The sequence below is a fragment of the Serinus canaria genome, chromosome 13 (assembly GCF_022539315.1).
Source record: "Serinus canaria isolate serCan28SL12 chromosome 13, serCan2020, whole genome shotgun sequence".
NCBI classification, from domain to species: domain Eukaryota; kingdom Metazoa; phylum Chordata; class Aves; order Passeriformes; family Fringillidae; genus Serinus; species Serinus canaria.
Window position 1 is genome coordinate 362,324 of NC_066327.1, and position 25,698 is coordinate 388,021.

General features: G+C 42.0%; 1 protein-coding gene across 1 annotated transcript in view; it reads left to right on the top strand.

The window, feature by feature from the left end:
- LOC103823772 (Kv channel-interacting protein 1) overlaps positions 1–25,698 on the top strand; it is a 174,090-nt gene that overhangs the window by 135,637 nt on the left and 12,755 nt on the right. The window contains exon 2 of the mRNA XM_009098917.4: positions 20,523–20,647. Within this exon, the coding sequence (XP_009097165.1) occupies positions 20,523–20,647 (125 nt within the window). The remainder of the gene's footprint in view (positions 1–20,522; positions 20,648–25,698) is intronic.

Below are 25,698 nucleotides of genomic sequence, written 5' to 3' on the forward strand. Positions count from 1 at the left end.
TAATTGACTTGTCAGATGGTAAGAGAACAACAGTTTTGAGTTTTGCAGCTCCTGTTTGCTTGTGTTTAAATGCATGCAAGTGAAGCCAGTGTAGGCAGCAGTTGGCTGTGGGAGGAAAGTGGTGTCTGTCAGTGCACAGATTCTCAGTGTGGGCTTTGTCTTTATTAAGAATCATACAGGCTGCAAAGAGGCAATTCTGATTTATGCTTTATTGAGGACTTTTGTTTGCTTTTGATATTTTGCCTTAGCCAGAGAGAATCTGAAGCTGTGATGGTTTTTGCCTTGTGTATTATTTAAGTTTTCCTAATTATTTTTTCTTACTGTTAACTCTTGCTCTTTATTGAAAATGAATTAGTACCAAACTTGAAAAAAGGAAAGGGCTTCTTGTGATAATGGAACCAAAACTGATAATTAGATGTATGATTTCATAGGGCTCCAAGAGGTTTGTTGTGACTGTAATTTGCAGATTAAAGACGCTATGTATTGAATGTGAACAAAACAAAACTTCACTGTAATTGCCGTTCCAGACACTTCAGCAAAATAATCTAACAATAAATATTTCTTTTTCACCAGCAGGAAGATTTGGTCTCTCTTTGACTTGTAATCAATGTAATGAACTCAATTTTTTTTTGTTTTAAAGGTTTTCCTAGATGTAAAGCATACATGTTTGAACAACTAAGTGTGCTTTAGAGTTCATCTTTTCATAAAGGGATGTACGTATCACTGAATTTTTAAAGAAAATAACTTCCTGATTATGCAAGTGAGGTGTTTTTTAAAGAAAAGTGACCCCCAAGTCACTGACTATATTCTTGCTTCTTATTCATTAACTGTGTCAAGTTTATCTACCACAGGAAATAGTAAGGATAAAATACTAGCATAAACACCTATGTTTCTTTATTCGTTTCTTCAAGATACAGGTTAGTACAGGCTGGCAAAAGATTCCAAAAAAGTAAAGAAAATTTATATATTGAATCTGTCTTAGTGGATCAAGAAAAGCAGATGGAATTTTAACCCCACTACAGTAAAATCAATGCTGTCACACAATCCTAGAAATCCTCCTGCAGAATTTAGGAAAAAAATCTAAAAATTGCTTAATTAAGAATTATTTACATTAAGAGATGTAAAACAGCATGTATTTGTTTTTACATTATTAATTTCCTCATTTCAAAATTAATATAGTGGGAGCTTTTAGTTTACTCTTAGAATGTCACTGGATTGCAATTAAATAATTACAAATAAATTTAGATCTCCAACAATGACAACTAATTTCAAATAATGGGAACAGAAATGCTAACCTTAAAATAGGTGCCAAGTCAAATGTTGATGTATTTGCATTGCTATTGCATTTGTTTTGCATTAACTGCAAGAATGTTCTCATACCTCCTTCGCAGACCTAATTGTGAGAATTCCAGTGTCTGTTCCTGAAGCAATTACTTTTCCTAGAAGAGTCTCCCCAGTGCTTTCCCAGCAAAGTCAAGTATATGACAGATGAGAAAGGTGTCTTTGTGAAGGTGAAAGGAGTAAAAGTGAGCAAATAGCTCACGTTGTATTCATGGACATTTACCTCTGTAAGGCACCACTGGTACACAGAGCTCTGATTACATGGGCTGCCTGACAACATGTAGGAACACAGCATTATAAACCTGATCAGATTTGGATAGTTTTTATTGGAAATCTGTGTTTGTGGCTGCAAAATAGTTCACTTGGAAACCAAGATATATTTATTTGGTACTTATTAGATGAGCTTGCGTTTTTCCCTTTTGACTCTGTTCCTGTGCTAAGAATTATTTATATGTGAAATTAGAACATTAATATAATGTGGGTGGTTGTTAATATCATGCAATACAGATTTCAATAAGTCAGAAATCTGACATTAAGTTGTTTTCCTTGATGTGCTGGTGGCAGCAATGGAAAAGGCAAAGTGGATGCTTACATTGCAATGCAAGTATTTCTCACAACTTTATACTCACTAGAGATGATCACTACTTTTACCTTTTACTTATTAGAAATAAAAACCTTATTAAACGCCTAGAAATTCCAGCTGTGTTCTCATAACTTTGCATAATAATACCAAAATAAGACACTGCAATTAGCTATGTGTATTTCTTTTAGAACTTTTCTCTTCTGAAGATGGAACAGGTTTACTTAAACCATGTTCCTTTGTTCTGTTTAAATAAAAAATATTAATAATTAGACCCCCCTCCCATACAGAGAAAAAAACTGGCTGGAAAATCCTGTTCCTGTGAGTACTTCTGGGCAAGTCCTTGCTGTCTTTGCAGCCTCTTAAGACCAGTCATTTTTGTTCAGCTCATGATCCAGGATCATTTGCAGATCTCCAGCTGTACCTGTGTGCTTTGCTCTGTTGTCGGGCTTGTAGCCCTTTGCATCTGTCTTTATTGAAATCCATCAGTAGGAATCTTCAGGCTTTTTCTCAATTCTTCTCAGCTGTCAAGTCAGTTTCCATCTGACTCACAGCCCTTTCATAGACCATTCTTTTCCCCAGCTTCCTGGAGTGAATGATTTGTGGGAAAGGGCCAAAAAGGATTACTGGGATGGAGATGTAATACATTCTGTGTTTCTCTCCTCTGCACAAGGATGCACTCTTACAAACATTCTCCAGAAGTTCTGGCCATTCAGTGACCATGCATCGCTGGTTGTTTCAGTACTTCCCAAGAACTGAAGTGAAAGGTGAAAAAAATTACATAGTCCTGTATCCCTCTCTCTCTTTTAGCTGTTTCTCCCTTACAGGATAAAATAGAAGGGCCTGTCTTTGGTCTCCCAGTTCCCTAAAGGTAGGGAAAACACAGTGATCACCAGTCATGGGAAGCTAGGAACAAAACCAGGATGAGAATATCATGGGACATGTTCCACACAACCTTATATTTAGGATTGTCTTACAGAAGTTCTGGTTGAGGAACTTTTCCCTTCTTGCTCTTGGTGCAGTGTCAGCTCCCAAAGGGAGCACATGTCAAGGCAGGAGCAGCTACCTCAGACCCCTAGCTTTAGGTTGATTACAGTGAGATACTAATGCTCTGTAAGGAATTTGAAAGTAGGGGGTTTCATCTGACTGACTTCTTAGGCAATGTCCTCCCCCATACTTACTCAGGTCATGTTCTTTAATTGCTGGTATGGGAGTGATCATGACTTGAAGTATAGAAGTGCCCTCCTTGAAATTCTGGAGCAGATGGCCAGGAGAAGAAAGGGATGTGTTTTTAGTGGGATGGGCAGAGTGCTGAGGGGAAGATAAAAAGTGCACTAGTGTTTGAAGTAGAACTGCTTATTATGCTTTATGCACCAGTGTTTGAAGGACATGGCTCTAAGTTAACTTAGAAGTTTGCTAATCATTTGAAAAGTGCAAACCTTTGTAATAGGTGATGCAACAGCTAGATAACTATCTTGAGTAGGTATTTTATTAAGCACAACTTAAAATGGGCCTTTCTTAAAATAACATGGTAGACATGCAAAAAGAATATACCACAGCAAAATTTTTAACATATCCCACGCCATATTCCATGATTGTTGTGCTTCTGGTAATTTTCCATGTATATAAAAATACAACAGTACATGAGTTTTGTAGCTGGATATGCTTCTTCCCTTGCATCTTGTCTCTGTCCCTTCAGACTTCCTCCCTATATGCATCACTTTATCTGCTGAGAAGAAGGTTGTAAGAAGCAGTTAATATTCTTTAGACTATTTTAAAACAAAAATAATTTAACTGTATAAAGCTTGATGGAAATCCACAATTTTATTTTTTACAGTAATTTTTGTTTGGCTTCAGTTTTTTTTCAAGATAAAATGCACTGATGATAAGCTGATCTAACATTTCTGAAGAGGAGGAGCTTATGCTTTACCCATTTTCTAGAGCTGCAAGAGAGACTGTGGACTGTAACTGCTGCCTAAAATCCACCTTGCACACTCGCAGGCTCACCTTGCACACTCGCAGGCTTCGGGTGGCCGTGCGTGTCAGAAGTGCAGCTCCCTGAGCCAGGATGTGGTGCTGGGTGCTGCCTTTGCCCATGGGGATCCACATCCTATCCAGCTGCAGCAGGGGTAGAGGCATCAGGCAGCCAGAGGGAAGAAGGGTGCAAGCTTTAGTACCTGCACTGCCTGCAGGGCAGGGGTTGGTTTTAGGGAAAAGCTAATATGATTCAAGAAAAATACATGCACAAAATTTTCTAAACTGAATGGCAGCATCACTGAAGCTGAGTTTGTCCTTGTAGAGCTTGTAGCTGTCAAAGTTATTCTTCATTTAAAACCATGGAAGCGTTGGCTGTGGAGGGTAGAGATTCCCCAATGCTCTTGAACCAGCTGTCAGGCTCCTTGATAGATGTTAGATGTCTGTGATTGATTGTTACGGACCAAACTCTCTGTATCTGATGAGTCTGGCTTTCTGTTCTCTCACTGTTGTTTGTTGTCTCTTCCCTTACAAGACTTTCCTCTGATCTACTTTGGAAAGGAGGAGCTGTTGGATGGTAAGGGATTCAGGCAGAATTGTACATCAGTTCTATGCAGGTTACTTTGTTTAGCCGAGGGTGTTTCCAAAACAAGGTAATAAAAAAACCAACCCAACCTCCTGAAGACTGAAACAGAATTCTGAAGTATAATCTGAAGGGATTTAATTTTCACTGGAAGGGATTTAATTTTCTTTCCAATAGTGGGAAATACAGCCAATATCTAATAGAAAATGCACATGGTAAGGATAATACCTTACTAAAGGAACTGGCATCCTTGCCTGCTCTGCTCAGCCAGGCAAGAGTGATGTCCCCGTGTGCTGTCCCTGTGTGCAGTCTGGAGTACACAAGTCCTGAATGTCTCCCCAAGTTCTGTCTTTTGTCTCTTCAGTTCTGCCATTGCATTACAAGTGCGTTTCTAGGTGTTTCTGTAATTATTTTCCTGAGTGAAGCTGTGCAAGCTGGCCTCCACATGAAACCACAAGGTTGGGTGTGCTTAAAGAGCTGACCCCTCCTGTGTGTAGTGGCTGTCAAAAGTCTCTAAAATAGGAATGTAATAATCTGATACCCAGGAAGAAATTATCAGATATAATTGCTGTCAAGAGGTAAAATGTTAGCAAATGTGGAAAAGAAAATATTCTGTTGTTATTCCTTCCATGAATACTCTTAAATGTAGCCATGAGAGGAAAACTTGTCTTTTCTTTTCATATGAGAATTTAGCAGAAAGAACAGAAAATATTTTGTGATTTACCAAAAAAATCTTCCCTTTGCTTCTTGCTTCTCCCCCCTTCTTTTTATTATTTCTGAAGCGATACTATGAGGCTCTTTAAATGAGTTTTATTACAGTTAATTCCCCCTCTCCTAAGGCAAGCTGCAGCTTTATGTACCAAATTTTTATTATACCCAGAAGCTTTCTGCCTGCTAATAAATAATGGTGGTAAATTTTATATGAAATAAATGTGGTTTCTTATTGCAGCAGAAAGGAAAAGAAGTGTGGAAATTTTTCCTGCTTGACATACACATTTAAATTATAGAAGTTAAATAGTGTGAAAACAGCATTCACTTTAAAGAGATATGGCCAGGTTAAAAATAGGTTTTTTCCTTGTACCATTAAAGATAACTTAGATCATCATTACACAAAAGGTGTTTAAAATCTTGCAGACCGATGTGTTTAGTAATTTTTCATTTGGCCTGTGAGGAGCAGTCAGCTATGGTTTCTGTTCCCATTGCTGCAGTGAGCTCCTGTGAGCAGTGCCAGCCTCAGTGTCCTGAGAGCAGGTGAACACAACAGCTCATCACGGTTTTGAAGACACGTCCTTCCACCAACCCCAGGGCAGGGTCTGAGATGGCTTCACTCTGGTGAAATGTTAAAAATTACTCATCTTTTACACTGATTTGCCAAAGTATCAGGGACACACTGTTATTAGTAAGTCTTAAAATGAGAGTTGTGCTCCAGCTTCCCCCATCGATGCTGAACCCATTCTCACTGACATGAAGCATGACTCATCTAGATACAGACCTGCCTGTTCTTTCATGGTTGTCTTGTTTTCAGAAACATTCAAGAACCAGAAGAAAGCTTTTTGAAAGTGTCATGTTTTGAAATCTGGAATAACTTCACTTGGCTTGATAAATTTATGGTTCTAGGGAGAGAGATTTCTTTTGACTGAAGAGGATCCTCAAGAATTTCAGGATAAGGCTCAATTCCTTTTCTTGAAGGAATTGAGTTAGACGTGCTTATAATTGGAAAGGGATAGCTATATAAATAGTTGATATAAATGGAATATAATTAACATTACTTTAATCCCTCTTCTGCAATTCTTAAACCCACACATGGGAACCTTGAATTGAGGATGCATATCCAAATGTATCTTAATTAAGTCCTAATTAATCTAAATGTATCTTAATTAAGTCCTAAATTAATTCCTTCTCTCTGAAAAGGAAGTTCCACACAGTTGAAAGAGTAAAACATTTAATTTGTCCATTTTATGTGTACCATCCTTCCTGACAGCAGTGCTGTCAGTCCCTGGCTCCCTGCCGCAGCCGTGTGCCCATGGGTGGCAGTGGCAGTGGCAGGGCCAGTGGTGGGGTCTGTCACTCCACCTGCTGTGAGAGGCTGGTGCAGCTGAGTGCACCTGAGAGTACTGGGGTTGGTTATACATGAGTAATGCGATGGTTGGCTCTCGCAATTCAGGGATGAATATTAAGTGTGTGCTAAGAAGTTTTGTTGCTGGATAATTATGTTATTGTGATTTGTTGTTTGGATGGCTTCTGTTTTCTCCATAGTCCCCTTACCACCTGTACAGTTGCCAAGGGACAGCCATGGTAGTCAAGACATGGGGAAGGAGGGCGTGCACCTGTGCTCCTTGCATGGGGCATTTGGGGAGGGTGGCATGGCAACACCTCACCTCCAGTGAAGTTGCAAGGAAGCAGTCTCCACCAATGGACAGCAGAGAAAAGTTAATTGGCAGACTTTGGGAGGGGTTAGGGTTACCTAGCAAAACACCATAGCTATAAAAGGCAGAGCAGGCAGTTAGTGGGTGGGCATGTGGTAGTTTAGTTCCATGTTCCCAGTACTAATTTCTCCATATTCAGTCTTTTGTTGTATTTTGTTAAAGTTTAATAAACCTTTGAAATTTTAAAAGTGAGCATCATTTCTCACATGTTTAGGCTCAAAAGGTCCTGAAGTGAAGGTGAAGCTGCCAGACCTGTCCTAGGGCCGGAGGGGCAGGAGTGCCCTGTGCCCACACCTCAGGGCTGCTCCTGCTGCCCCAGGGCAGGAATGAGGGCTCCCAGGTGCCAGGGCAGGACTGGCAGCTCACAGAGACTGCCTTTGTGTGTCTTTACATGTACAGTGCTCTAGCTCTCCACTGTCCTATTATTCTGGGAGTAGGCCAAAACTTAATTATATTTTATGTAAATGAATAAAAGGAGGATTGACATTGCAAGATGAAATCTGAAGCATTCTGAAAAGGAAATTTTTCTTCTTTATTCTTCACATACATCATTTAAAATATTTCCTCGCTAAAACAAATAGGACTGTGCACCTGCAGACTGGTCAGGCTTCCCTAGGTTGATCCTCGACCAGAAGTTCCTATCACAGGTTGTGGATCTTGGTTGCCTTTTCTCTTTGGTGCTCCCCATCCAGATGACAGAGCCCAGAGCAAAAGGGAAAGAGCCAAAGGGCTCCTCTGTGCAAGATTCAGCTCTGAGATGAGCTTACCCATGATGGCACATTGATCTCAACCTGTTCCTTGTGCCTCTTGCTCTTTGGCAGATTTCCTTCGTGTAGTGGTTTTAAGATTTCCTCAATTTTAAAATTTCCCCAATTTTAGAATTTCCCAGTCAAGGCACTAAAGAGGTTTTGGTGCTGGTTAATGAACAATGTACTCACTTTCTACGGTGAGATAGGATTAGGAGAAAGGCAAAGCAGGCTTAAAACTTTAAGAGGGTAAAAAGAAAATTTTATTAATAGTGACTAAAAGAAAAAAAGCAGTGAGAATCAAAACAAACCCTTCAGAACACTTCTCCCCCAAAACCTTTTCTTTCCCACTGACAATGTAAAGAAATCAAACCTAAAATTTCCAGTCAGTTTACCACCTCTAAAATAGTCTTTCTTCAGTTCACTTAGGGAGAGAAGTACTTCTTGTTAAGGTTATGGAGACTTCTTCACAAAAGGAAAAAAAACAGTTCTCTTGTGGCTCCCAATTTCATCACAACTAGCAGCCACCCAGGGAACCCTGCTATCGTGAAATCCTTCCCATTGCCACAAGCCTTCCCACAGCTTGTCGATGGGCCATGTTGACTTATGGGGTACTGTTTTAAAGATGTCCTGCTCAAGGACAAAAGTTCTCATTATCTATCTCTAAAATAATCTTCATCCCTGGGAACAGAAATCATCTTCTTCTTCTTCTCCTGGGGGCACAGGAGAAGGCACCCTTCTCTCTTTCTCGGTTCAAACTTCTTATGGGATCACAGCTACTTTAACATCAGCTTACTTTAACATGGAGGCCTTTGCTCAGTATCAGTTTGAAAACTTTCATCTCCCCACAGCTTCATGCATTATAGGGAGTCTTTTCTCCATAGCTTACAAGAGGACTTCAGCCCGAAGATCAAGGCATCTTCTCCTCCCTTCCATCTGAGATTTACATGCTTGCTTCTTGTTCCTCTCTCTAACTCGAAGGAGGACTGAAGCACTGTCATCGTTTGAGCCTGGCGCAATGCCAGTGCCCCCACCAGATCACCTCCTTCCCTGGCACCCACTGTGAGATGTGATCAGAGACAGAGCAAAGCAGGCTCCAACTTAAGGTTAAAAGGGAAAAAACTTTTATTAACCTAAAACTACAAAGGAAGACACACAAAACACATAGAACACAAGATGAAAACCTTCCAAATTCTTCCTCCTCCCCCCACCAAATTTCCAATTCCATTGCCACCCTTTAGATAATCAGTTCTCAATTCCTCGAGAAGAGAGAAGTCCCTCTTGCACCACAGACTTCCCCAGGAAACAGTCGAAACTTCTCGTGTTTCCGTGTCACGTGTGGCACCGCCCAGAGAACATTTTGCCATTGTGACCTCTTCCTTCCATGTCCAGTGCTCTCACCACTGCACATGGACCAGAGCTGCTTCTAGGGCTTTTCCCTTTAAGGATACTTTGTCCAGTTCCAAAAAGATCACAGTCTCTCTCCTTTTGGGACACCTGTCCCCCCCTAAATTTCACCCCCTGGGGCCGAAGGGTCTCTTGAACAGAGATCATCTTCCTCTTCTTCAAAGACGGAGGGCACCACCACCACCCTCCTCACCCGTCGTCTCTGTTCGCACACCTCCACATCACCGCACTCTCCTGGCTCTGAGCCATCGCCTCCCCTTAGAATGCAGTCTCTGTGTCACAGGAACACAAGGGGTTCTGCTGTGGCTATACAAGCAAAGTCCAGCCAAAGGCCACTCCATCATCTCCTCCCACCTAGGATTCTTCTCAACATCCTCTCAATCTCATCAACATCAGGAGGAATCAGCATTTGCAAGGTTTCCATCCTCCCGAGAAGGGTTAAAAGTCCCAGGCTCTGCCGGTTTGCTTCATGAACTCCCACGCCTGGCTGCCCTGCTGGGCACCCCCCCCCCCCCCCCCCCGCGCCCAGCTCAGGCCAGGCAGGGAGGGTTGAGGGTCTGCTCAGTCCCAAAGCGGAACTCAAAAGGAAATTCCCCTGGGCGTTCACAGCTTTTAACCCCCGGTGTTCTCAGAGGCGTATCCATGCCCTCAGTGGACAAACCAGGTGCCAATATTAAATCTGAACACCGATTGGCTTGCCCACACCATCACAAAAACTTCATTTCCTCTCAAACCACGACAAGCACTGAAAGAGTTAACATCACTCTTGGGGCCTACCTGACCCGCCGGTAACTTGTGGCTGGAGCTGCGGCTGGCTGTGTCAGGATCGGCCTCATGGCTGATCTTTAGTTTTCTCTGCGTTCACTTCCAGCCGCAGGGCCACACTGCATGGGCTGCAGGATACCCCGCTGCCTCTGGTCTCAGCTGCGCTGGGGGAAGGGCACCTAATGCCAGGATCTTCACAGCCGCGGCCAGCCCTGCTCTGGCCAGGGCTCCGCAGCCTCCCCCCATTCCTGCTCGGAAGCTGCTGGGGCCCAGCCTGGCCAGACGGGGCTGATGGGGGGCGGCCTGGGGAGGGGGAAGGGGCCCAGCCTGCGGCAGAACCGCCCGGCCCAGCCTGGCTGAGACGGGGTCGGGGCCAGGGCCTGTTACCCCTTTACCGACCAGAAAAGAGAGTTCCCGCTTTTTTCCTCTTTAACATGCGTCTTTCACAGAGGCGTGTCCAGCTTCTCAGTGGTTCAACAGACTGTCAGTAACACAAAAAACCTTTGCATCGCTTCCCTGAATTTCCTCCCGTCCCAAACCACGACACGCCTATGGATTGCATTAGAGCTGCTACATGAGTTCCTTAAAACAGAATGAAACAATCAGAATTATGAAAGCCAATATAGTCAGATGTTTTTGTGGCTTCTTTAAAATCAACTGACTTGTAAGAGCGATCAGCGCACATGTGCAACATCTGCTCTAATGACTCTTTTCCAAATCTTGCCTGTATTGCCAGCCATTTCCCAGTACTCATGGGCACTCTATCTCCTCTTTCTGGTTTAACATCTGTGCTGCTAAATGAAAGTAATCAGAGTCGGCATGAAAATTTAATAAGCTGAGTTCTGGCATTGGTCATGTTCCTAATTGTGTATTTGTTTTCTGGCCACAGAAGTCCTCAGCCATTGTCAGCCAGAACACCTCCAGTGTTTACAAGCACTGGTGTTTATTAGTCTCAAATCACTCTCTGTTGATGGTATTTCAAAAACAGATCAGATCTCTGAATTTGCCAATGCTTTTAGGGGACTGATCACAGCCAGACCCCAGCCTCAGAAGATCTAAACCTCACGGCCTTCCTTTCCTAATTAAGAGAATTACTGAGTTTTAGAAGCAGAAAGATCCTTAGAATAGTAGAATCTAAATCTTCTAACCCAGAGAATGGTAACCTTTTAAATAACGAAATATTTTGGCTTCATGGCAACTCACCAAGTGTGTAGTTGGTTGCATTTATACCCTAGTACAATGTCTTAGAGTGGTTGTCCCTATTGGCCTTCCAATAGGGAAGCAGAATAAGGAGAAGCAGAATAAGGACACAGAAAAATCAAAGGAAGTTTTGTGCTTGTCCCAAATAACCTTTTGCCACAGGAACAAAGTTGTAAGGTTCCCAGCACCACTAACTGGACCAAGTTTAGGAAATTGTTAAGCTACTGTCTGTTTCCTGAAACTCTTCTATCTTATCTGCTGTGCTTTCAGCTCCCTGCCTGTTCGCTTTGCTGCTTGGCTGGAGCAGCTAGCTGGTGGTTTGGCTCTTGCACGGGAGTTCAGGGAGGTCTCAGTTTACCCCTGCTCTGGTGCTGCCACTGAAACACCTCAGACCGTGTGTCCCTCATTCGCTTTCTCTCTCCCCTTCCAGTGGGATGAGAAGAGAATTGGAGACAGAAAGGTAAAAATAATGGGTTGAGGTAAGAACAGTTCGCTAGAAATAGCAGTGAAATAAGAAAACAAACAGTAACAACAACAATGCTGATAGCAGAGTGTACAGGACAGGCGAAGAATTCACACCCCTCTGACCTCTCACTCCCTTCCTGAGGGAATAACCCCAGGGGTGTAGGATGGGGAAGGATTTGTGGCTGAGGCAGTAGGATGAAACAGCTGATCTTGGGAGCATCTCCACAGGCTAGGCATGGCTCTGGGGAAAGAGAAAAGGAATTCCTTGCAAGGAATAAACTGTTGGAAATCTTGAAACAACTTGCTGCTTTCACACTGGATTTTTACTAATGCCAAAGAATATAGTGTGTTGGATGAGGTTTTCTTTTTTTTTTTAATTGCCATGAGGAACTGACATTTATTTGGATGAAAAGTTTCAGCAAGCAAATGCACTTACCCTGGGCAGCAGTGTGTATGTGTATGTGTATGTATATGTACCTGATTTATTCTGCATTTAGAATAGTATGTGGGAGGAGAATCTGAGTACAGGTACCAAAAGCAGCTTTATCTGAATCAGGAAGAAGTCTGTAGTCTGTACTTAAAGGAACATCGGCAGTAGCAGGGTTCAGGCACTGTCCTTTTATCTTAATGTCCTGAAGCCTCCCTTCTGGTTCTGCTTCTTTGCAACCAAAAACCGGGACATAAATGTTTTTATGAAGTTGACATCCAGGCCCTGTTGGTTGCCCGAGATCAGGATCCAATGAAATGCCCGAAGTGAGGGTGCTGCCTGTACAAGCACATCTCCAGAGCACAGTCTGTGCCTGGTGGGTGGCCCTGAGCTGTCCCCCGCCCACCGGGAGTGCACCGTGTGTCAGCAGAGCTTGCTCACAGCACCACACACATTTAAGGACATTTTCTCTTACTGAAACATCTGGATCTGTATTGGAATGATACTTTTTTTTGCAGTTTCTTCTGTGCAAATAGAGCTAATTACTACTAATGTTCTGCTTAATTATGCTTCACATTTTGGAGCAATCTGTTCAACTTGAGCAGTTCTGTGAAGTGGGAGAAGTGATCTTCTGGGAAGTACTGGCTCATTTCGATGGCATTTGCAGAGCACTCGTTTATGGTGGTGTTTCTGTCCTCAATTCTGACTGGATCACACCAATTTGTTCTTTTTCTAGTCTTTACACAGGTGAATTGCCATAATGCAGTGGTCCACCTGTTTTAAGAGGAAAATTCCTTCCACATTCACACTGCCACTGTTGCTTTATATTTCTGTGGCAAGTTCTGTTTCATACACTGCTGTTTCTGATAGGCAGTTGTCTTGGTTTGGAAAGACAGGTGTCTGCTAAGGAAGGCAGGAGCCGCCCCTGAAATGGAAAATGTAAACCCCCTCCCTCCAAATTGCTATGAATTTTAAATTAAGGGGGCTCTTAGGCAAAAATAGGGGGACAGGAATAACAGTTCTTTATTAGGGAAGAAAATAAAAAGAAGAAAATAAAAGAAACAATGCAGTAAACCAAAACGATACTGACAGAGTCAGAACCCAGCCTGACACCCTGTTGGTAAGGGTGTTGGTAGTAGTCCAATCGGAGATGTGGCTGCAGTCCTGGAGTGTCAGGTGTGGTTCTGTTGGAGCAGGGATCCAGTAGAAGTCCAATTGGAATTATGGCTGCAGTCCTCCTGGAGTGTCAGGGGTGGTTCTGTTGGAGCAGGGATCTTGTAGAAAGGGTGTAGTCTTCCTCTGAAGATCCAGTGGAAGAAGCAGCTGCTGTTCCTCTGGGAAATCCAGTGGAGAAGCTGTGCTGGTATTCCAGAATCTCCAGATTATATCTGGGTAGCAGTGGTTGGCTCCTCCCTCTGGGCTCACATCTCCTAACGGGATGCTGTAGTTCTTATCAGTCACTGATATCAGTCATGCAGTGACATTCAATAGCCTGTTATCAGCCAATGTCCCCCAGGAGGGAGGATTGGGTGTGGAAGAGATAAGGAAAACTGCCCACTTAACAGAAGATAACTGCCATACAGATGGCAGATAGAATATATCTTGCCTTGCAATCTCGGACAAGAAGGTATGCTAACGCACACACAGATTTCCTTAATAAATGTGAAGAAACCCACATGTTTACAGCTTGGGAAAATAAGTGTTTCTGTTTTAAAAACCCTAACCAAAGCTTCATTTAAAAAACAACAACAACAAAATCCAAACAAACTGATCATAAATTGACATTTAATGTCAAAGTAGAAAAACAGCTAATTGTTTTTTAAAGATTCTTAGCATGAAATTGATGTTGTGCAGAATTCCAGTGTAGGTTATGAGCATGGATGTATTACAGCTCTGCTCATTTGCTGCATAATTCCCCAGTGAAGAAGTAAAATTTTATGTAACTGGGTAACTTGAGAGAGAGAAAGCTGCAAAGAGCTGCTGTACTGTCAGTAGACTTTGAGAAACTGACCACAAACTTGGTGCAGGGGGGAGATGGCTTCTGGATGTATCCCAGTCACATGAACGTTTGTGAGGAATAAAATTTGAAAGAGTGCTGTGGCTGTCCCCAGCTGGGCCTGCTCCTGCGTCTCCCCAGATCTGCGTTTGGTGTCCCCCTGCTCAGGCTGCCTTGGGGAGGGCACAGGCCAGGCCCTCAGTGGAAAGGGGACGTACACACACTTAAAAGCACAAGTTCTCTGTCTCCAGGTGAAAAGTCCCAATACAGACTAGAATCTCAGGGGAGGCTACAGTTTTGTGATCCGCTGCAACTGTGCCCTTAACACCGTACTTGATTGAGAGTGCCTTTACAAGGAGTTTATGTGGTTTAACTTGTGTTTGTCTCTGTGCCAAACTGAGTACCTGTTCACCTTCTCTGTGCCAAACTCTGTACCTGTTCACCTTCTTTTTATGAATGTTTTTACATGTTCTCTTGTCAAGTCTGCAGCTAGCGCCAAGTGTGTGTAATCCTGCGAAGTGTGTGTTATCCTGCGAAGTGTGTGTAATCAAAAAAGGTGCCTCTGAGCGGGGGCGGGGGGAACCCTTAGGTTTTACATTGTAGTTAAAACCTGCATGAATGTAAATACACAGTTCTATTTTCCCCATGATAACTCAGGGATAAAAGGTACTTGAATTAGGCACTGAACTAATTAATATTTTTGATTGCTTGATTTCACCCTATTATATATATTCATTGATTATTGTTCTTCCAAAACCTGTTTCCTAACTCAAAGCTAGAGCAAAACAGTCTAAATGGAAATTGTTGCAGTCATAAATCAAGGACTTGAAGTATCTGATTTGCTTTTTAATGACCAAAAAAACCCATTGACAACAATAATTCACAGAGATAATAAGTCCATTTGTAATGCATTTTCTGGGCTCATCAGAGTTTGGTTTTTTTTATAAGTTACGTATTCCATAAAAGGAAAAAAAAATAGTTTTACTTACCTAATTTATAATTCAGAAGTTTCTTACGACTATTTAATGAAGTGTGCTCTGAAGAGTTTCTGATAGTTCTTCTAAAAAAGCATCATGTGTGATTGCTTGACATTCTCATGGTTTTTCTTTTCTCCTGCTGCTTTGGAATCATAATCTTGCCTAGGTTCCAGCTCAGCCTGCATTTCCCACCAGGGAAAACCAGTTTAAGGCCAGTGGCTCCTGCCTGCATAGCCTTCGTGTGCACTGCCAGGACATGTTGCAGTCTCCTCCTCTGGGAATGCTCACAACAAAAACAGTTCTAATGACAGGTGAACTTCATACAGTGTCTGCAGAAACGTCTAAATTCAAATTTGACATTGCATATTTCATGTTCAAGCCATGGTACCTGATCTTAGCTGTGTGCCAGAAAGACATTTGGGAGGTACCTCAAAATTCTGATGCCTCCTTTTTTGGAGAAGAATGTTGGTTTTGCATCCCTGTGTACAGCTGTGAAACTAAAGGAGAGGCAGAGGATGGTATTTATACATTGTGAACAGATCATTGTAAGGATTAGGCAAGAAGTCTAAAAAGATCTATTTCTTACTAATTATATTTGTTATTATTAGCTATTTTTATCTTAGAATTTTATACACTGTTGGGTTTTCAGGTATCTTTTCTCAGCAAGTGGTGGTGTTGCAGGTTCACACAGGCAGAACCACCCTGCTAAGCTTGGATGTTTGTGAAATTAATTTGATGTTGATAGTTTAGTGATGAAAATCACAGAATATTCTGACTTGGAAGAGACCCACAAGGGCCATCAAATCTAACTCAAAATAGACCTGAAGGAGTCATAAAGTCTTATCAGAAAAAAGGGATTGGATAAGGACGCCACTCTCTTTTTGGTTTATTGCCTGGAGAGAGTACCTTTTGGAAACTGATCTCTCCAGTCAGGCAGTATAATGTTAATAATTATTTTTAATAATAATAATAATAATAATAATAATAATAATAATAATAATAATAATAATAATAATAATAATAATAATAATAATAATAATAGGTGTTCGACTTTAATTGTGTTTACTACTTTATGCATCACTAGGTACCTTTGTTCCATTTTTTAACTGCATTTGCCATGAGCAGATTTTCCTTGCCCCTTTTTCAGGATCACAGCTGAGTGTGAGCTGTCACTTCTGTCCCTGCGCGGCTCCAGGGATGTGCAGGATGTGCCAGGCGGGGTCACTTAAAGGCTGGAACAGTGCCCAGGGGTGAGCACATGGCACAGCCCAGGAATGCCAGACACATGCATGGCACAGCATGCTGGCATAGCAGCACAGCACAGAAATTTGCTGCTGGACAGCGGGGCCAAGGATCAGGAGGCTCAGAGCCCCAGGAACACCCCAAAGCTCTCTCCCAGCTCCTGCCCTAATGAGCATTTACACACTCAGGCCTTGAGGTATTTTTCCTTGTGAAATTTCCAAATATTTGCAATTGATCTCCCATAGGCAAGACCTGTTTCCTGCAAGATCTGCCCAAGAGCGTGTTCTGTCTGGAGATTAATTTCAAGTATATCGTGGGTAAACTAGAGTTAATTTTTTCTTCAGGTCCTTGCTCCTAAAATATAGCGCTTTTTTTAATAAAAGTAAGATGCAGTCTAATAATTCTTGCACATAATTTAATCCCCTTCAGCTGTATTTGTAAAATTACCCATTTCATCTAACGCCTGTCAGTTTTACAATTAACACTGGGCACATTATCTGCACTTTATGCCTTGACTGTTTTCCTTAAAAAAGGGAATTTATTATGAGCAACTTGTTTTCAAAGTCCTCCCATGAACCATGGAGACTGATGTTCTGCATTTTTACCTTGCAGCCTTCAGATGCAGGGGACAGCATCATTTACATCTTTATGAAAATCGTCGTTTTCACCCTATGAACTGTTTTAGGCTCTGGTTGTCCTTGGACAGCCCTAGCACTGTATGAGGCTTCACTATTGTTCATTTGGCAGGACGTGGGCTGGAAATGCTGCAGGATTGCACCTGAGGAAGGTGTTAGGTGCTGTTTGATGCTTGTTTCGCCAGCGCGTGTGGCCGAGGAAGCCCTGCACCCCTGGGCACGGTCCGGGGGTGCAGGGGCAGCTTCAGGTGCCAGCAAGGATGGGCAGGCTCAGGATGGTGCGTGCTCAGTCCCAGAGCCGAGGCAGCAGCTGGGGAATAACCCACCATTGTTTTATGGTGCACAAATTGGCTTTGGATCGGTGGATGGTGTCCCGGCCTGTGGCAGGGGTTGGAACTAGATGATCTTTAAGGTCCCTTCCAATGCAAACCGGTGTCTGAAGTGCAGAGCCATTTGCAGGCGCTATGAGTGTGGAACTTCCCAAATTGTTAAGATAGCAAAAGGTAAAATTGGAACAAATATGAAAGGATGAATAAAGCAAGCATCATTAAGTAACTTCTAAAGTGTATTCTGTTTAAACATCAATTTTCCTTAAGGAAAATTCACTCTGCTCTTGAGCAAGGAGTGGTGAAATGAAAAAAGTCTCTTTTATTAGCAACAATCTAAAACATGCATGTACTTGCAAGTGTGTCAAGATTATTTTTCTTTGTAAAGTGAAGTCACTGTTTGGTTTCCGTTATGAAAGGAAGTGTGCATATCCTATGGGCTAAGCAAATACAGATGCTATTTTGCACAAAAAATGCAAACCTAAGTGATTATTTTAACCTGGGCCTACAGTGGAGTAAGATTACCACGGGTGATTCTACCAGATGCAGACCTCATACCCTGCTATTAAAGCAGCCACAAAAATATGGGCAGAAATAAATCTGAACTCAAGAAATGCTACATCCCATTCTTCTATTTTAAAACACATTGTAAGAAAAACAGCTAAGTGAATGCTTTGTACCAGCTAAACAATCTTTAGATCTTTAGTCTAGGACACAACTCACTGCAGCCATCTGCTGTGGAAGGGATTCATCCTGGGATGACTTCAACAAGTGTTGGAAATAAAACCAGAAAAGTAATAAATTACCATTTATCAGTACTTGTAAGCAGAAGAAGCCTTCTGCATTAGTTGCTGCTTCCACCTGATTAGTTGATTAGTGAGCACAGATAACCCCCCCCACCCCCAAAAAAAAAACCAAAAAAAACCAAAAAAAAAAAAAAAAAACAACAAAAAAAAACCCGGCAGCTTTTCTTCGGTTCAACCTCTTCAAGTTCTCACTGAGTAGTAGCTGGATGGTGTCCAGCCCCTGAGTGTGTGTTTCCATCAGCAGCACAGGTATGTCCTGCCAGCTTGGAAAGGATAAGGATGCTGTAAGAACCAGGCAGATACAGGTGTCACTGAGCTGAGGAGGTGATCACACTCGCCCCTCACTGTGTGTGCAGCTGGTCCCAAGGTCTGTTCATGCATAAATGAATTGAAGAAGAAAATTAAATTTAAAACAGCAGCAAGGTTGTTTACTACACTTGAATCTCTCAGGAGAAAACTGGAAATAAGGCAAACTGAGGAAGAATGTGGTATTACATAAAATATCTTAACATCATTCCTATCAGAAGTTTAAATTTGCATGTGTTTATGTATATATACTTCTGCTTGCACTCACCATCCTCAGTGAACTTCAATATAATAACACTGTAGTTGTAATAGATGCAAGAGCTCATATTTCATACAGTGACACCTCTGAAGAGCTGGAGGGACTGAGCCAGGATGATAATGAAAATGCAAATAAAAAGAAATACAATGCCCGTGATAAAAAGCGAGCGCAGAGGAGGAAGTGCCAATCTCCTGGTTTGCTACTAAAGTTTCTGTGGTTAATTTATTGGGTATCAGGGAATGAAAGAAACAGGTTGAAAAGAGCTGATTTGAGAACAAGCACTGAAAGGAAACAAATAACAAAAAAACCCAAATCTTTGTGGAGGGTGAGGACTATTGAGGTAGATTTTCTCTCGTTTTTCAACCACTCATTTCTTGTCCCTCCTTTTAAAGAATTTCTTCCCCACAATTTTCTCTCTTTACAGCTTCTGCATTCCTTCATTTTGTGTCATTAATTCTCTTGCAAAGAAAATGGCTTTCCCCCCTTATTTCAAATTACTTTTCCTGTAGCAGACATCCTTTTACATTTCCTTTCTTCTAACAGGAGCTGTAATGTCTAAACTCTTCATTTTCCCTTTGTGTGGGAAGGTGTGTACTTCAGGCTTCTTTCGGCCCCTTAACAGCCTTAAGTCCCTTTTTCTTTTTCATGAACAGCTGATACTCTGCTCCTGTTCCTTGCTCTTACAGCCTATCACCTTTATTCCCCTGCAGTGCAACGGACCTACAGAACAGGATTTAGGAATACATTTTATCTGTTCAAGGCCTACAAATGCTGACTGTGATGTTGCAGATGTGGTGGATTAAGAGGGTTGCTGAAGTCACCAATATTTTGAACCAGTTTCTTAATACTGACAAAAAAACTGATGTTAATTAACCATTAGCACTTACTGACATGTGGCCTCCCTTAATAATGTTCCATTTAATGTGTGTATGCATATATGTGTGTGTGTGTGTGTGTGTGTGTGTGTGTGTGTGTGTATCTCTGCAAAATAAATAGCTTATGAAAATACACCTTTGGGCTGGTCTGTTCTTTCATTGAGCCAGTCTGCTCTGAATTTATGCCTTTCCTCTATTCAGGGTAACTCTATTTCCTTGCAAATTTCGATTTTAATTGTTGGCTTACAGCAGAAATAACTATATTATGCTTGAGCCAAATAACCTAGAACATTTTTGCAAGAAATGAATTGTGCATTTTTTGACGATAAGGGGAGTATTTGCTTTTATGCCAAGCAACATTTGGATGTGGATTGGGTTTTCTGTCAGCTGACGGCTGGATCTGATCCTTGAAGTTTAGAGAATCTCAAACTGACAGACACTAAATATCTATGTATTTTGGCATTGCATACAGTCTTGGGGGATGGGATTGGCAGGGCAAAACATGCATCAAAAATGAAGTGAGGTTATGGTAAATCAGGGTGTGATAGTATTTTTCTTCCTTGTAGAAGAACACTCTCTTGATTAAAATGCATAGAAGTGTTTTTCATTTTTTATCTCTTCCTCCAAAAAGTTCTTCTAAATTCCAGCTGAAGTAATTCCAGATTCTGCAACTGTGGACAAAACTTGAATTTCTCCTAGGACTAAAGTGACCTTCAATGTCTCTAGACAAGTTTTTGGTTAGCACACAGAGGAGTTTCCCTCAGAGTTTAACCTCAGTATAAGGTCGTTGTCTGAGCATGTCTGCTCCCTCTGGTGTATTTGCACAGCTAGAAAGCTAAAGCCAGTACTTTGGAAGTGCCATTCCTCCACGCCGTCTCAATATTTAGGTATGAAATGTCTGTGGTTGCTTTTTGGAGCAATGGTGTCTGCTGCTGCCCTGCTGCTCTCACCAGCATTTTGGCTCTGTGAATGGGCAGCTAATTGGCAGCCCAGGAAGAAATGTGAACTTTTGCTTTACTCCTGTGGCCTTTTTTTGCTTTCAAGAGGTTGAAAACAGTTACACAGATCAGTTCTGTTGGTAGTTTCTTTTTGATCTGTTTCTCTTGAAATCCAGTCTGTCCTATCCATCGTGTTAAAAGAGCAAAGGTAACAACCAAAATAAATATTTTCCTGTCTTCTCTTTCAGATAAAATTGAAGATGAATTAGAAATGACGACAGTGTGCCATAGACCCGAGGGACTGGAACAGCTTGAAGCACAAACCAATTTCACTAAAAGAGAACTTCAAGTTCTTTACAGAGGATTTAAAAATGTAAGAACAGTACTGCAATGAACAGAATATGTCCTCAACAGCCTCAACTGCTCAGCTTGATTTTGTATTATTCCCCTGCTAAGCATTAGTAGTTTTGTATAAGATCTCCCTTACCACAGCAAAATGAGCACAATCTGCCTTTCCATCTAATATTTATGACACTGCAATCTGCCTAAAACTGGGTTTGGATGAATATTCAGCACATAATGGTCTCATTAAACTTGTTCCCCAAATGTCAGCAAGTGTACTTCAATTTCCTCAGCTGTGCCAGTACTTGAAGATAACCTGAAAATGTTTTTATGGCTACTTTTTTAAGCCTTGTTTTCATCTCCTCATGTTCAAATATAAGTGCTACTGTTCACTTGAGATTAGGTGCCCAGGATGGATATTTCCTCAGTTCTCTAGAAATCTTGCTCTTGTAGTAGAGCACTTTAGGACTTTAAGGTCCTGCATAAGTAGGGAATAAGTCTGGAGTGGCAGGAGCCAAAGAGAAACCAAAAGTTGAATGTGTGTTAAGACTGAGGAGACCAGAGAGAGGCCCCAGATTTCTGGGCAAGCAGGCAGCAGTGCGAGCTGGTGTGACTGGGTGTTCAGAGCAGCTCCCTGCCCAGCCTTGTGAGCCACCGTTCCTGCCAGGCTCCCTGGGAGCCTGGAGTCTGCAGCTCCCAAGCCTCAGCCTGGCTCTGCTGCTGCCTCTCAGGGGCTCCTAACAATTAGAAAAAACGGATGGGGAATGTTGAGGCTACATGGAGCAGATGCTTTATGGACCTTGAAGAATGAGTACTCATTACATGTTTGCCTGAGGGTCAAGATTTAGTCACCCAGGTGGTTTGTGCCAGCTGATGTTTTAATGATGATTAACAGGTCAGAATCAAAATGGCTCAATAAAGACAGAATGGTTTTTATATTCTCTTGCAGGACAGCTCCAGCATTTAGAAACCATTATAGCAAAATGATGACATTTCTCAGGCAAGTCTATTGGGTAAAAACTTGTCAAATAAAAGCTGAGCTACCTTAAATACAGGCAGTTCTGAGGAACCTGCGGGACTTTGAGAAGGGCCTTGCTTTTTGACAGATTTTTGAAATTTGATCAAATCACATTTCCAGTGTATATTTGACTTTTCTAAGGAGTCTGGTGGTTTCACCCTTTATTTCTCTGCTCACCCTAAGTGGGCCAAAGCACAGCTCAGCTTTCTGTATTTTTGTTGGTGCATGTGGCATATTTCTGCAGCCTTTGTTGCACGCAGGAGGTCATTTCATGTGTGAAGTTGCCTAACTGAACACTGGTATCTCTTTATGCTTTTGCCAGCCAGCAGGAAATCACAGGGCTTTTGAGACAGAACTTGACAGATTAACACCCTGATATGACATGACTGCCTACAGAGTGAGGTTAAACCCAGTTTTGCTAAGATCTCTACCGTGCCTTCTGTATCACTGTCGGGTGGGAATCCTGTGTGGGAGAGCTCTGCTCTGAGCTGGGGGGATTTGTAGCTGCAAAAGTAAACCATTGAGGCAGACTTGGAGCATTCTCAGCACACAGGACATTTACCCTCTGCCTTTTCCAATTCTGCTTGCACTTTGCACTACAGAGGCATTACCTCCCCGGGCAATAGTTGCAGACAAGGGCTTTTAACTTGTGACCTAAATCTAGGACATCACTGAAGGTCTTGGTATTAATTGGCAGTGACAGCAAGGTCTTCGTTTATATCTGGATATTATGACAAAGCAGGCTGGTTTTATCCAGCTGATCTGCATACAGTATACACAAAGATTTCATATGTAAGGTTAAAATTTACATGAAAATGCAGCTTTAACACTGGTAGCTTGCAAATCCTGGTTTCAGTGGTATGGGTAATTATGCACAGGAGGCAAACTGGCTCATCTGTTACCATATTTGCTATTGTACCAAACAGTCTGTTCCTTGGGATGATGTTACAGTGCCATCTGGAGATTCAAAATCCCTGTGGGAATACAGTAATTTTCCTCCCTGGCTTGTACTCACCGCTTGCTCTCAGTGATTACTGCACAAGTCCTGTTTAACCACAAGGCAACACCTGGATACTCACAGAGCAATTTGCAGGAACTTGTGTAGGGGACAGAGGGATGGAGGTCCTGGCTGCAGAGGATTTAGTGTGCAGGAGCAGGGATAGTGTTCCACTAAAGGCAGCTCAGAACAGGCTGGCCTGGCCTCTGGACTAGTGCTTGTCTGACCAGGGTCCTAATTCTCAGTACCTTTAAACCTGTTCTTTCTTTGTCTCTGAATTCTGTTCCCCCCCAACTCCAAATTGTCTCTGTCTTTACCCAGGGTGTCACTAGTCTGGTCTGGTGGTTTTGCCCCACAGTTATAGAGGATGCCGATAAATTCATCTCCAGAGAAGCTGAGCATGCTAACCGGGCCTGTATTTTTGCTGGCTGGCCAAATGTTCCATCTCTTTGCCTTCAGCTTGCTTTTCCAGTTTTGAGAGGGTGTCACCCTCGAGCCTCTCTTGGTTCCAGGACCAACAGTTCACATTTATCTAGCAGTTGCCTCTGCCTGCAGGATTCTGCATTATGTGAATGGTCTCCTTTGCACCTCTCTGTTAGCTGTGGTAAGACTGGAACCAGACTAACATGAGGTGTTTGGTCCCATCTAAAAAAAGGACTAAAAAAGCAAAGTTACAGGCAAACCCATCAGACTCTTTGGTGGGTTTTGCCTCGGTACAACTTAACAAAAGAAAATGTGATACCTTCTGTCTACAAAACCATCAGAATTGTTTGAGCTAAACAGCAACATTGGCACAGGAACAGAAAGGCCATTAATAGGCATAGGCTGGAATTAGAAGAGAGTTTCTGCCCCCCAGAGGAGTAAAGTTTGGTGGCCATTTATGGAATTGCTGGGAAGAGAGCAAGGAAGTATTATTAAAATTGATAAATTGATGTCTAATGAAGGGACCAGCTATACAGAGATTTGAGCCTGGTAATTCAGGATCTTCCACTTAGGCCATGTTGCATGGTTTGCGTTCTTTGGAATCGAGTACAAGGATTTAAAAGAACTGGGGGTTTTGTGGGTTTTTTTGCTGGGGGGCTTTGTGCTATTAGGGGAAATGCTTGTAAGCTGCAAGGGATAATTTCTTAATACTGAATCAGGAAACAGACAACCCAAATGACTGAGAGGCTGCTGGAGACATCCTTACCTTGCTTTAGCATGAGCATTTTAGCAAATCTGTAACAAAGGGTAGTATGAAATATAACTGTAAAAAAAGGAGGATCACGGAGGTTAAAGTGAGCAGTACAAGCAAGGGAGAAATGTTCTCATTCTTTAATAATCCCCAAAACATCTCCAAAGTGGGAGAACATAGAGCAACAAACTACATGGAATGTGTGAATGCTTAGAGATGCAAATCTGGATTGTGTGTTTGTCCGTGGTCAGCTAACATACTACCTCTAATTTAGCAAAACGTAGCTCTGGGTACTCATCCTCATGTTCTGGCCAGCTGAACTCAGGAGGGTCTGAAAGGCAGGGCTTAGATCCCCTTTGGTCCCCGCATCTCTGTTTTGCACATCTCTGAAAGTAGTCGGTAAAGTTTATTTCTGATTCCAGCAGAGAAAAAATGCAGCTGCTTTATTTATGTTTTATTTTCCTTTTGGTTTTGTGGATTGGTGTGTTTGGTTTTTACATGGATTCAGCTCCTTTGTGGTATAGTGATTTAAAAGAGGAGGGTAAGTTCAGATGCACAGCTTGTGCTGCCAAAGCTTGATAGTCACCCTGGGAAAATGAGGGATTTGTTCTGTGCTTGATGACAATACAAAAAAAAAAATGTTTGTCACTGTTTGGCATTTTTAAAGAATTATTACTTTAAGGAAATGAGAAGGATTAACCTAAAGCCCTGCTATCAAAGGAAAGCCTTATGAATACTACGGTGAAGGACTGTGTTCTTCTTACTGACAAGGATTTTTTCTTGAATGAGTGAATCTTTATTATCTTCAGTGGAATTTTAATTGACACTAAGCTCACCTGCTCACCTGTGTCACAAGTAAGATTTCTATGGAGTCAGCAGAATTAAGTAGTGCTATAGCACTAATGAGGCCTCTGGAGCATTGTTTGCCTCTTATAAAACAAAAATTGTGATCAATTAACTGCAAATAAATTGGTAGTAGCATATGTATCTGAAAGCAATCCAGTTATAGAGAGCTAAATGGGCTGATCAATGTCAGCACTGCCTCTCCCCACCACTCCTAGAGCTGTGATGCAAACTTTCATTTGGCTTCCAGATGGAGCATCAGAAGCAATAAGGACCACGTAGAAATTCAGAAAATTAAACAGGCCCAATGGCCCAACTGCCAGGGTAGCCCTTGCCCCTGTGAGAGAGCACAGGCAGCAGCAGCAGCCACATGCACATCTCTGGTAATAAACAGAGGGACGGGACCTCAGGGACTCTGCACTTGTGGGAAACATAGAGAAAAGAATGATCAGTCCCTCAACTACAAACCATCTTTCCGCAGGTGAAGTTGTGCTTCTTAGAGAATGCAACAGTTGTCTTATCATGAGGAGAGAAGGAAATAAATCTCCGTGTAGCACTGTGCTGGAAAGGATGCGCCAATTGTGCCAGGCTTGGTTTTAAAAAGAATGACAATTTGGTGAAGTACTCTGCAAGGGCCCTGTGATCTTGTAGCAACAGCACTTCAGTGACCAAGGAGAACACTGCTATTCAAGAATGGCTGTGGATATGGTTCTGGGCCTGATCAATGATTAAAAGATATCATAAATAAATATCAGATGATTTATTTAATGTATGTTAGCTTACAAGCTTCAGAAGACATGAATGTTTAGGAACTATTTGGGAGAATCTCTTACAGTAGCTGTTAGCTTCTATTTAATTATCTTCCTTTGATGATTTCTTCTTTACAGATGAAAAAATAACCACTTTTCTTGTGATAAGGAAACCAGGCAATGGATGTTTTATGAGAAGCTTTGGAACAGTTTGAGAATACTCATCTAACTAGAAATCTTGCAACTTACAAAATCACAAGTGGCTCATAGAAAAGTTGTCTGATTGACTGTTTGCTGTCTC